We start from the raw sequence: 13838 nt of genomic DNA, 5'->3' as shown, positions 1-13838 counted from the left end.
GCGACGCCGATGTTCTATCGCTGGCCAATCAGGGTTTGAGGTTAGTGCGGGACTCCCGGCAATATGAAGAGACGCCCCGCCACTGCTGATTGATCTCACGGTCGGGGCTAGCAAGGGGGCCGAGTGATTGCCAGTTCCAGCTATCATCGCTGAGAGAATGAGTTCTGAGTCAGACAGGAACTGTGAGACGTTCTCGTTTAAAAGAGGGGATCTATTGGAAGTTCCCAGGACTCTGTTTACTCACTATGGTATCTATCTGGGAGATGGACAAGTTGCTCATCTGATGCCCGACATCCTGCCAGTGTTCACCGAAGATGAGAAAATGATCCGCGACGTGGTTACAAACCAGCGGCTCATCCTGGGCGTCATCTCCAGGAACGCCAGCATCAGAGTGGACACAGTGGAAGATTTTGCGTATGGAGCCTGCATTCTTGTCAACCAGATGGACAGACTAATGTACAAGAAACCGGCACTTCCCAATGAAGAGGTTGCAAGAAGAGCAGAGAAGCTGGTTGGAAGCACAGACTACAGCCTGTTGTGGAATAACTGTGAACATTTTGTAACTCACTGTAGATATGGTACTGCAGTGAGTATCCAGACGGACAAGGTAAAGTTCGCACAGAAACTTCAAGTTGTGTCCGTAACGCTCACTTGTTTTAATACTTCTAGTACTAAAGTCATTTGATTATAAAACTTTAATAATAGCAAAGATCAAGGTTACGATCAAGGTTTTCTATTGCAGTTGATTTTCTCCCGAGGTAACACGATTTCAAATATGCCCAGGTTGTTTTTCATAAATACTATTCATGTTGTCAAATGTTTAGTTGAAGTTTAAAGCGGCGTGCGCTTTTAAAATGGCTTCTGAATATTTCTCCTGTCTTTATATCGACTGCCTCCCACTTTGAAACAGTAATGAAGTCAACGGAGACTTCAGTATTGACTCAGTTGGAGACTGTAGATAGACAGAGTATATCTCGAAAACGTGTTTTGTCTATAGTTCAAGGCATAACTTCTCTGAATAATGAATTCTAGTATATAGGCGTCAACGCTCTACGAAAATCGACGGTTGTAGAAAACTACGCAATCCGGAGTGTATACTTGAATCAGTCCTCCTTTTTTTCCAGTCCTTACTAAATCCAGATCCGATTCCCAAATGAGGAAGAGCTTTTTTAAAAAAAAATCTTGCGTAGGTTTTTGGTAATCCCAATCCCCGCTTTCTGAACATGATCTTGCGATTTCCGTTCATACTTAGAAAAAGACTCAAAGCTTATTCGGCATCTGATCCAGTTGATTAATACTGTTTTCCGTGACATTTCCGAAGGGCAGGTTGTCGCTCCCAAACATTGCACACATTTGCCGAATCACTGGCTCTGAGTACAATACATTCTGAGGGTCTCTCTCACTAATACAGCTATTACTGCAAACCTACTTAACGCAAGTAGATTCCACGCTGAGCTCTGTCACTAGTTCTGTCTAACAGATTTCAGTATCTACAGTTCTGTTTGTTTTCTATTTATTCCTTGCAATGCATCCGGTTATCTTTGAATGTAATGACCTTTATCGCCGGGCTTCCGATTTTTATTTTAATCTTTGAAGTGCATTCAATTATTTATTTCATTTAACTTTTGCTTTTGTTTTGTCTTTGGGGTTTACTAGATTTACTAGATTTGGGGTTTTCTACTTGAGTACCATCTCTTCTGACATAATTACTATTTCACAAGGGTCAAATCACTGGGCAGTTCTTCTCACCCCGCTTCATTTTTCTTCCACACTTCCAAAGAGGTGCGAGTTGCTTCGTAATCGGCTTCTGTAAATTGTCTCTAGTGCAGGGGTGGTGAAATATTAGAGTGCTGATGGGAATGCGCGGAATATAGGTTTGGTTTACATATTATTGTATGAGGTACAATGAAAAAAAGTACCATTTATGCCATTCATTCTGATCATGCCATTAAATAGGACATTGAGGTAACACATAAAGAAAGAACGCAGAATAAAGTGTTACAGAGAAAGTGCAGTGCAGTCAGATAATAAGATGTAGGGTCATAACGAGGTAGCGTAGGAGGTCAAGAATCCATTCTTACCAGTCTTGTAACTTTCCTTGAGCCTGGCTTTTGAATCTTCTGTCGGATGGAGTAGCAAGAACACTGAAGCACCGAGAGATGTAGGGAGCATCCATGCCTTGCTCATTCTGTGCTGTGCTGTGTCCCCAACTCGCTATACTTTCTTGCAGTCACTGGCAGAGCCCTAGGGAGACCAAGCCCTGGTGCAAGCAGGTACCAAAGGTTTTCTTTGGTACATCCATAGAAATTGGTGGGGCTCAAATTTCTTCAGCTTCCTGAGCATACTCTTTTGGCCAAGGTATCTACATAGTTGGACCAAGACAAGCTCTTTGTGATGTTCAATCATAGGGTTTTGAAGTTTTCAACTTTTTTTTATGTTAAAGGAGCATTCCCACCCAGTCACTTGTAAAAATTCCATCACCTTCTCTCAATTCTTCCACCTCTGCCACATCTGCTCTCAGAATGAGGTTTCTCATTCTAGAATTACTGACATGTCCTGCTTCTTCAAAGAAAGGGGCTTCCCATTCTGCACCATCAATGCTACCCTCACCTGCATCTCTTCTATTTCACACACATCTGGCTCACCCCATCCTCCCGCCATCACACCAGGGATAGGATTCCTCTTCTCACCTACCACCCCACCTGTCTCTGTGTCCAGCACATAATTCTCTGTAACTACTGCCATTTCCAAGTGGATCACTCCAATGTGACTCCCTTAGCCACCTGCCTTCCCCATAGACTTTCCTCCTGGTACTTATCCTTGCAAGTAGAACAAGTGTCACACAGAGGGCATTGGGAATGGACCCAAATGCAGGACACAGACGCTGAAGTACCAGGAACAGGACAGGACAGGTCACAGACTAGGCTAGGGAAACAGGACCAGGATGAGGGACTGGGAACAAGGAGCCTGGGTGTGAACTCTGAGCCCAAAACTGGACAAGGACCTAGAACCTGGGTCTTGACTCGGGCTCGGACCCCAAACCAGGTGAAGGCGTGATGAGGCCTGGGTTCTTGGAGCTCGAGGCCAGAGGCAGGGGATCTTGGAGCTCGAGGCCAGAGGCTTGGGGTCTTGGAGCTAGAATAACTCGGAGGCTGGAGCTTGGAGGCAGACTAGGAACTGTACATCAACATAGAGCTGGGGCTTCTCCTTCGACAAGCCGGGACTCATCTTTAACAAGACACTAACATTAGACTGAACAGTACATTGACATAGAGCCAGAACTTATCCTTCGACAAGCCGGGACTCAACTTTCACTCCACACCAAGGTGGGGCAGGTCCATCCGTCGGGCAACGGCAGAACGGCCTGACTTACCCGACGGAGGCAAAGACAAAACGGGTTCCTCCCGCAGGGCAACGGCAGAACGGCCTGACTTACCCCGCGGAGTGAGGACAGGAAGAGACAAACAGCAAAGAACGACAGACAGTTCCATCTCTGCATCAGGGTTGTTCCAAGTCGTAGTTATGGCCAGCAACCTTGGCTAGCTACAGAAACAACCGGATCCCTACCTAGCTTGGAGTGGCTGACGGCCACCCAGCTGTCCTGGGGAACGGCCGAATCCATACCGCAATGACAGCTCCGACTACTGACAGCAAGACTCCAAGAAGCAATGGTTCTCCATCCCAGCCTAAAGATGGCAAGTGGCCGTTCTAGCCTTCCACCAGCCATTTGCTCCCAGGGAATCTTGACAAGACGACCCCCCAACCACACTCAGTCCCAGGGCCACTTATATTCACAGCCAACAAGTTGAGCATCAGGTGCTTATGGTTAAGTCTAACTGAAACAAAGGGCAGCAGGAGGACCCAGAGTCCGCGGACCGGACCGTGAACCGGAATGTGGACTTTGGACCGGACCATGACAACAAGTGCTACATCTCCTCCCTCACTACCATTCAGTACCCCAAACAGTGTTTCCAGGTGAGGCAATACTTCACCAGTGATTCTATTGGGGTCACCTACTGTATCTGGAGCTCTTGGTGTGGCTTTCTGTATAGCAGTGAGACCCGACCTAGATTAGGAGACCACATAAAGCAGGATCTCCTGGTGGCTATCCATTTCAAGCCTACTTCCCATTCCCATTCCGACATGTCAGTCCATGACCTCCTTTACTGTCACGATGAGGTGATTTTCGGGTTGGAGGAGGAGCAACACCTTGTATTCTGTCTGGGTAGCCTCCACACTAATAGCATGAACATTGTTTTCTTGAACTTCCAGTAATTGTCTCTCCCCCTTCAGCATTCCTCATTCCCATTTCCCTCTCTCACCTTATCTGCTTACCTGTCCATCATCTCTCTCTGGTTCTCCTCGTCCTTCCCTTACTTTCATGGTCTTCTGTCTCCTCCTAACAGATTCTGCTTTCTCCAGCACTTAATCTCTTACCAATCAACTTCCCAGGTTTTTAAAGGTAACACGAGTGAAACTGCGGATGCTTTGAAGATATGTAAAGCATGGGAAGTATCACGGACATAGGTGGGAAGGGATTGAACAAGGGGAGATAAAACAGAGTCAAGATAGGCAGAAATGAGTTCAGTGGGGCAGGAGCAAGCAGAGACAATGGGTCTGCCTGGACAGACAGCTCGCCAGGCCTCCCGTTTACTGAGTCCGAATACTCTGAGGTTCACTTCGGACTCTGCACTGAGTGTCAACCATACCACTGGTAATCCTTTTAAGTGTCTCTGGAAAACGTGTTCCCGGGAGACCGTTTGTCCTCCAGCAGTGGCGGGATCTCCCTGTGGCCACACACTTCAATTCCACAGACCACTCCGATATGTCTGTCCATGGCCTCCTCTACCGTCAAGATGAGGCCACACGCAGGTCGATGGAGCAATACCTTATCTCCCGCCTAGGTAGCCTCCTTCCTACCGGCATGAACATTCAACTCACAGACCTCCGTTGATACCCTGCTCCCCCCCCTTACCCCATCCCTATCTATAATTTTAGTCTGGTTCTCTTTCTCTCTCCTTCCCCCCCCCCTCACTATAATCTCCCCCCAGCCCTACCTTTCTTTCTCTTTTATTTCCCATAATTCTCCACCTTCCCCCTAGCCCATTTCCCTACAGCCTATCACTTCCCAGCTCTCTACTTCATCCCTCCCCCCACTTCTTACACCCCCTCAACCATCCCATGTTACTTCACTCCTGATGAAGGGTTTCGGCCCGAAACATCGTTCCTACCTCCTCCCATAGATGCTGTCTGGCCTGCTGAGTTCTCCGGCATTTTGTGTTTTTATTCCCAGGTTTTTACTTCACCCTCTCCCTCTCTCCCGGTTTCACCTTTCACATATCACCTTGTACTACTTACTCCCCTGCCCCCACATTCTTCTGCCTCCTCGTCCTTTCTAGTCCAGATGAAGGTCTTGACCCAAAACATCGACTGTTTACTCTTTTTCATAGATGCTGCCTGACCTGCTGAGTTCTTGCAGCATTCTGTGTGTGTTACTTCACTTGGAAGTGACAGAGACAAGAGAGCTTGAGTTGAGTTATTAGAATCAGAATCAGGTTTAATATCACTGGCAGACATAGTGAAATTTGTTAACGTTACAGCAGCAGTACAATATAATTCAAGATAAATATTGCAAAAAAAGTATTTCTGTAAGTATATATGTATATTAAATAGTTAAATTACAGTATATAATGCAAAAACAGAAATAAAAAAAACTAGTGAGGTAGTGTTCACGGGTTCAATGTCCATTTAGAAATTGGATGACAGAAGGGAAGAAGTTGTTCCAGAATTGCTGAGTGTGTGCCTTCAGGCTTCTGTACCTTCTTCCTGATGGTAACAAGGAGAAGAGGGCATTATAGTCTCCAACAAGGAGACATTGAAAAGTTTGGGATGTTTTTTCTTGAATAGTTTCAAGGTAAAGTACAGCACAGAAACAGGTCTTTTAGGCCATCTAGTCTGTGCTCAACCATTTAAACTGCCATCAACCTGCCCTCCATATCCCTATCATCCATGTAGCTGTCTAAACTCCTCTTAAATGTTAAAATCGAGCTTGCATGCACGACTTGTGCAGGCAGATTGTTCCACACTCTCACCACCCTGACTGAAGAAGCTCCCCCTTACATTCCCCATAAACTTTTCACCTTTCATCGTTAACCCATGACCTCTGGTTGAAGTCCCACCCAACCTCAGTGGAAAACGACAGCTTGCAATTATTATATCTATATCCCTCATAATATTGGAGGCTGCATGGTCTTGTTGGTGAGAATGTTCTTCCCCCAGACCTTAAAAATACAACTTTACCATCAGGGATAAGCAATTGGAGAGAGAGCGCCTGTGGTATGTTGAATACCAGGTGAACGAGTAGTCTGGGGTATTGCAAGTCTGTGTCTTTATCAATGCTTTGCTGCACGCTTGAGTGCTCGGTGGGGAAGGAGGTGCCGATGCTTTTTTTGCTGGTAGGGTAGGTGGATATCGTTGCTTTGCCACTGCTTTCGTGTGGGAGGGGGGAGCTGTTGGGGGCCTTTGGGGTTCTAACATTTAACTGTCATTCATTCTTTGGGGTACTCCTTTGCTTCCGTGGATGTTTGTGAAGAAAAAGCATTTCAGGGTGTATATTGTATACATTTCTCTGACATTAATGGAATGGGCTGCCAGCAATGGTGGTGGAGGCGGATACGATAGGGTCTTTTAAGAGACTTTTGGATAGGAACATGGAGCTTAGTAAAATAGAAGGCTATCGGTAAGCCTAGTAATTTCTGAGGTAGGGACATGTTCGGCACAACTTTGTGGGCTGAAGGGCCTGTATTGTGCTGTAGGTTTTCTATGTTTCTATGTTTCTATTAAATGTACCTTTGAAACCTTTGAAATATACTGAGATAGAGTGAAAAACTTTATTTTCCATCCATAGAGATGTAATATTGAATCAGGTTCACAGGTCTGCAGATGAGACAGAAAATGTGTTGACTTTGAATAGGCATATTAATATTTTATTTACAAACAGTAAAAATTCAACAAAACATCCATGTTCCCCAAATTACAGACACTACAAAGCTGAATATTCAGCAAACATACTTACTTAAAAGTTCACAGAGTATACCTTCTCAATCATCATGTGCCTAAAACAAAGGAAGAAGGAAGCAAGCCCCTTCCATGTTGCCAGGATATTTGGAACTGGACACCAGGCAGCTATCCAATGGGAAAAGCAGCTGCAGTTTCTAAACTAACCAATCACAATGGAAGCAACTTGCAACAATCAGAATAAGACACACCACCCACAGGACCACAGACTATTTTGAATTTTAAGTACTTTGAGATACCACATACAGGAAGCAATAACAAAATTTCAAATATAGAGAAAGAGCAAGATAGGCTGTAAGATGCAAAGGCCATAACAAGGTAGACTTCACCTATAACATATAACAACAGAAAGGAAGCTGTCCTTGAGCCTGATGAGCGTTCAGGCTTTTGTATCTTCTGCCTGATGGAAGTGGGGAGAAGAGAAAAAGTACACGGTCACTGGCAGGATCCTTACCGTCACTGATGGACCAAGGGATTTTGGGGAACAGGTACATGGCTCCTGAAAAGTGGCCACACAGGTTGATAGGCTGGTGAAATTCAAAGTACATCTATGATCAAAGTGTGTACACAACATACAGCCCTGAGGTTTGTCTCCTCACAGGCAGCCAAAAACCAAAGAAACCCAAAAGAACCCATGAATAAATAGACAACTGCCAAACAACCAATGTGTAGAAAGAAACTAATATTGCAAGCAATAAAAGTAAGCAAATAAAAAGATTCAATGTATGGTAGATTTATTATCAAAGTATGTGTGCAGTATGCAACCCCGAGGTTCATCTTCCCCACAGACAGCCGAAACACAGAAAACCAAGAAAAACATCAACACCCCTGCACGCAAAAACAAATTACACAAATGGCACCAAGAAAGAACAAACAAAAACACAGAAAATAAAACACAAAATGAAAAGAGTCCACATACAATTCAGCTCAGTGTTCATTTGTCCAACCCACAAACTGTAGACACATAACTTCAGTACCAACTTCTGACAGCATCCGGGTGGTGGGGGAGAGAGAGAGAGAGAAACATTCGTACACAGGGACCTTCCTCCAGCAGCAGTGAGTGAGAGAGAGAGAGAGACACTATCACTGACAGGTAACTTTTCTAGAGCAGTGAGTGAGTGAGAGACACTGTCACTGACAGATACCTTCTCTAGAGCAGTGAGTGAAAGTGAGAGAGAGAGACACTGTCACCGACAGATCCCTTCTCTAGAGCAGTGAGTGAGAGAGAGAGAGAGACACTGTCACCGACAGATCCCTTCTCTAGAGCAGTGAGTGAAAGTGAGAGAGAGAGACACTGTCACCGACAGATCCCTTCTCTAGAGCAGTGAGTGAAAGTGAGACAGAGAGAGAGAGACACCGTCACTGACAGATACCTTCTCTAGAGCAGTGAGTGAGAGAGAGAGAGAGACACTGTCACTGACAGATACCTTCTCTACAGCAGTGAGTGAGAGAGGGAGAGACACTGTCACTGACAGATACCTCTAGAGCAGTGAGTGAAAGTGAGAGAGAGAGACACTGTCACCGACAGATCCCTTCTCTAGAGCAGTGAGTGAAAGTGAGACAGAGAGAGAGAGACACCGTCACTGACAGATACCTTCTCTAGAGCAGTGAGAGAGAGAGAGTGAGACACTGTCACTGACAGATACCTTGTCTAGAGCAGTGAGTGAGAGAGAGAGACACTGTCACTGACAGATACCTTCTCTAGAGCAGTGAGTGAGTGAGAGAGAGAGACACCGTCACTGACAGATACCTTCTCTAGAGCAGTGAGTGAGAGAGAGAGACACCGTCACTGACAGATACCTTCTCTAGAGCAGTGAGTGAGAGAGAGAGACACCGTCACTGACAGATACCTTCTCTAGAGCAGTCAGTGAGAGAGAGAGACACTGTCACTGACAGATACCTTCTCTAGAGCAGTGAGTGAGAGAGAGAGACACCGTCACTGACAGATACCTTCTCTAGAGCAGTGAGTGTGAGAGAGAGAGAGACACTGTCACTGACAGATACCTTCTCTAGAGCAGTGAGTGAGAGAGAGAGAGAGAGAGAGACACCGTCACTGACAGATCCCTTCTCTAGAGCAGTGAGTGAGAGAGAGAGAGACACTGTCACTGACAGATAACTTCTCTAGAACAGTGAGTGAGAGAGAGAGAGAGAGAGAGAGAGACACTGTCACTGACAGATACCTTCTCTAGAGCAGTGAGTGAGAGAGAGAGAGAGTCACCGTCACTGACAGATACCTTCTCTAGAGCAGTGAGTGAGAGCGAGAGAGAGACACCGTCACTGACAGATACCTTCTCTAGAGCAGTGAGTGAGAGAGAGAGAGATTCACCGTCACTGACAGATACCTTCTCTAGAGCAGTGAGTGAGTGAGAGAGAGAGAGAGAGACACTGTCACTGACAGATACCTTCTCTAGAGCAGTGAGTGAGAGAGAGAGAGAGAGATCGTCACTGACAGATACCTTCTCTAGAGCAGTGAGTGAGAGAGAGAGAGAGAGAGACACTGTCACTGACAGATACCTTCTCTAGAGCAGTGAGTGAGAGACAGAGAGAGAGAGAGACACTGTCACTGACAGATACCTTCTCTAGAGCAGTGAGTGAGAGAGAGAGAGAGAGAGAGAGAGACACCGTCACTGACAGATACCTTCTCTAGAGCAGTGACTGAGAGAGAGAGACTACGTCACTGACAGATACCTTCTCTAGAGCAGTGAGTGAGAGAGAGAGAGACACTTTCACTGACAGATACCTTCTCTGGAGCAGTGAGTGAGTGAGAGAGACACTGTCACTGACAGATACCTTCTCTAGAGCAGTGAGTGAGAGAGAGAGACACTGTCACTGACAGATACCTTCTCTAGAGCAGTGAGTGAGAGAGAGAGAGAGAGAGAGAGAGACACTGTCACTGACAGATACCTTGTCTAGAGCAGTGAGTGAGAGAGAGAGAGAGACACTGTCACTGACAGATACCTTCTCTAGAGCAGTGAGTGAGAGAGAGAGAGAGAGAGAGAGAGACACTGTCACTGACAGATACCTTGTCTAGAGCAGTGAGTGAGAGAGAGAGAGAGAGAGACACTGTCACTGACGGATACCTTCTCTAGAGCAGTGAGTGAGAGAGAAAGAGAGAGAGAGACACTGTCACTGACAGATACCTTGTCTAGAGCAGTGAGTGAGAGAGAGAGAGAGACACTGTCACTGACAGATACCTTCTCTAGAGCAGTGAGTGAGAGAGAGAGAGAGAGAGAGAGAGAGAGACACTGTCACTGACAGATACCTTCTCTAGAGCAGTGAGTGAGAGAGAGACACTGTCACAGGCAAGTGAGAGTCTGATAGAAGGCACTGAAGAACCACTCGCTTTCCACAGAAGTTAATGACAGTGTGATATTAGCATTTCAAGTGCACAGATATACAAATATTAGAAGAGAAGTAAGAAAGAATAAAAATTAAGTTCCCTCAAACAGTCTATCAGGAGGGTTCATCACTTCCCCGGCTATATGTTGACTCATTATAGAGCCTAATGGCCGAGAGTTAGAATAACCTCATATAGTGCTCTTTGGAGCAGCACAGTTGTCTTAGTCTATTATTAAAAGTGCCCCTCTGTTCAGCCAAGCTGGCATGCAGTGGGTGAGAAACATTGTCTAGAATTGCCAGGATTTTCTATAAGGTCTTTTGTTCTACCACAGCCTCCAGTGTATCCAGTTTGACTCCTATAACAGAACCAGCCTTTCTAATCTGTTTATTGAGCCTGTTGGCATCACCTGTATTGATTCCATTGCCCCTGCACACCATCGCATAGAAGATTGTATTGGCAACAACAGACTGGTAGAACATGAAGAAGAGGCCTGTATACTCCAAAGGACCTCAGTCTCCTCAGGAAGTAGACACGACTCCAGCTGTTGTACACAGCCTCTGTATTGGTGCTCCACTCATCTGTCCTCCCCCCAGGTACTTGTAGGTCCCCACCACATCCACGTTCTCACCGTCAATCATGGGTGCTAAGTTTCTTGGCCTCAAGGGCATTCGCCTCCTGGAACTTTCTTGGAGACAGCAAAGCACCAGTTCACTCAATTGGAAGTTTATGAAAGTGAGTCCAGAGTCACGAAGCCAGTCATCAGTGCAGCCAATCCAGGAGCCTGCTAGTTGCAGGCCACAGCCTGAGTTCAGTGCAGAGACAAGTGAACCTCGCTGAGCAGAGAGCGGACCTGGCCTGTCCCCTGACCCCTGACCCCAGCCCAGACACCCTGACCTTTCCAATCACGCCTTGTGTCTTTCGTCACTCTCGGGCCCGAGCCCCACTTACTCAACTCTGTATCACCTCCACTCTGCTTGCCTTCCTTCTGTCACATCGAACCACCTCCAGGTCTACTCCAGCAAGGGCCTAACGTTGGTTAATTCTCCAGTCTGTTGTCTAGGCCCCGCCACCTTGAACTGGCCTGTACATGCCATACTGCAGCCATCTTGTACCTTTGAGACTTCAGCTCACACCACAAAAATGCCCGTTGGCACAACCCGACTCCAAAGGGGTATTTACAGGCCATTGACTTTAGTGATCATATCCGTGTGATTAATACAGTGATTGTTTTCGTTTTGATTGCTGCTGGCAAGGCATCCCTGTGCTTCACCAGAACCATAGAACTGTAGAACACTACAGCACAGTACAGGCCCTTCAGCCCTCCATGTTGTGCCGACCCATATAATACTTTAAAAGAAGTACTAAACCCACACTACCCCATAACCCTCATTTTTCTTTCATCCATGTGCCTGTCCAAGAGGCTCTTAAATACCCCTAATGTTTTAGCCTCCACCACTATCCCTGTCAAGTAATTCCAGGCACTCACAACCCTCTGTGTAAAAAAACTTACCCCTGATGTCTCCCCTAATCTTCCCTCCCTTAATTTTGTACTTATGCCCTCTGGTGTTTGTTATTGGTGCCCTGAAACAAGAAGGCACCCAGTCTAAGGGCCAGGAAGTTATGCTACAGCTTTGTAAAACTACTTAGGATATTGTAACAATTCTGGTCACCCTCCCCCCCCACCTATTACATGAAGGGTGCTGAGGCTTAGGAGAGGGTGCAGATGAGGTTTACCAGGGTTCTGCCTGGCTTAGAGGACAAGCACTATGATGAGAGGTTGGAGAAATTGGGCCTGTTTTCCCTTGAGTGGAAAAGGCTCAGCTGAAACTTGATAAAAGTAAATAAAATTGCAAGATAAAGTAAACAGCCAGTACCTTCTGCCTAGGATTGAATTGTGAAAGGGGGAAAATGCAAAGGCAAAGTTTTTTTATTATATACAGAGTGAGAGATAGGGACCTGTAAGGTACTGTTAGGGTTCATGGCAGAGACAGATAATGCAGGGGCTTTTAAAGACTCTTACATAGGCACAGGAATAAGCAGAGAATGGAGGGAAATAGTCAATGTGTGGAGAAAATGGACTAGTAGTTTGGCGCAACATTGTGGACCGAAAGGTCTTGTCTTGTGCTGTCCTGTGCTATAGAGAAGGATGTGCTGTATTATTGACAGTGGCGGTTAATGGGAGCCTAACCTGAGTTCCTACCATTCTGGTGCTTGTGTAGGGAAGGTGTTTTGAATTGCTGCTCAGTTCAGTGGGGCGAAGCTGAAGCCGCCTGTGAGGATATGCTAGAGTGAATGGTGCTGCCCCTCACATTGACATGCATGGCTCAAGTCTCCTTCGTGACTGTCATTGTAAATGTAGATCATTGCAGGGGACCAGTTGCAGAAGGTGCCTGTATTGACAGACCACCCATACCCAGTCATCTTTCTCAGCACAATCTGTTGGCGGTAATGGATGCTGCAGACTGCAGGGCTCTTTATTTACCCACTGAGCTCTATGGTAACAATACAATGGCAGGACACCAGTTACCATGGATAAAGCTCTGGGTTTGAAAGAGCTGCAAAGCCAAAGGAAGAAAAGGGGAGGCAGCAGCTTCCACCACATCCAACGAGGTGCTGAGGGAAACTGACACATCCAGCCAGATGGTTAAAACACTGAGCGGCTACTGTCCCTCACCACTTACCATGCCAGTGACACAGTTACACAATAGCAATGAGGATTGTGCCAGTGACACAGTTACACAACAGCAATGAGGATTGTGCCAGGCTCACAGTCACACAGAGCAATGAGGATTGTGCCAGTGACACAGTTACACAGAGCAATGAGGATTGTGCCAGTGACACAGTTACACAACAGCAATGAGGATGGTGTCAATGACACATTCACACAACAGCAATGAGGATTGTCCCAGTGACACAGTTACACAACAGCAATGAGGATTGTGCCAGTGACACAGTTACACAACAGCAATGAGGATTGTCCCAGTGACACAGTTACACAACAGCAATGAGGATTGTGCCAGTGACACAGTTACACAACAGCAATGAGGATTGTGCCGGTGACACAGTTACACAACAGCAATGAGGATTGTGCCAGTGACACAGTTACACAACAGCAATGAGGATTGTCCCAGTGACACAGTTACACAACAGCAATGAGGATTGTGCCAGTGACACAGTTACACAACAGCAATGAGGATTGTCCCAGTGACACAGTTACACAACAGCAATGAGGATTGTGCCAGGCTCACAGTCACACAGAGCAATGAGGATTGTGCCAGTGACACAGTTACACAGAGCAATGAGGATTGTGCCAGTGACACAGTTACACAACAGCAATGAGGATTGTACAAGGCTCACAGTCACACAGAGCAATGAGGATTGTGCCAGTGACACAGTTACACAGAGCAATGAGGATTGTCCC

At 46.2% G+C, this 13838-nt stretch overlaps 1 protein-coding gene across 1 annotated transcript in view; it reads left to right on the top strand.

Moving 5' to 3' along the window:
- LOC140725944 (lecithin retinol acyltransferase-like) overlaps window positions 1-13838 on the top strand; it is a 71404-nt gene continuing 57566 nt past the window's right edge. Inside the window, exon 1 of the mRNA XM_073041867.1 lies at window positions 1-607. Within this exon, the coding sequence (XP_072897968.1) occupies window positions 158-607 (450 nt within the window). The 5' untranslated portion in view covers window positions 1-157. The remainder of the gene's footprint in view (window positions 608-13838) is intronic.

Source organism: Hemitrygon akajei, chromosome 4, assembly GCF_048418815.1.
Source record: "Hemitrygon akajei chromosome 4, sHemAka1.3, whole genome shotgun sequence".
In the NCBI taxonomy this organism is placed as follows: Eukaryota; Metazoa; Chordata; class Chondrichthyes; order Myliobatiformes; family Dasyatidae; genus Hemitrygon; species Hemitrygon akajei.
This window is presented reverse-complemented; position numbering and strand designations above follow the sequence as displayed.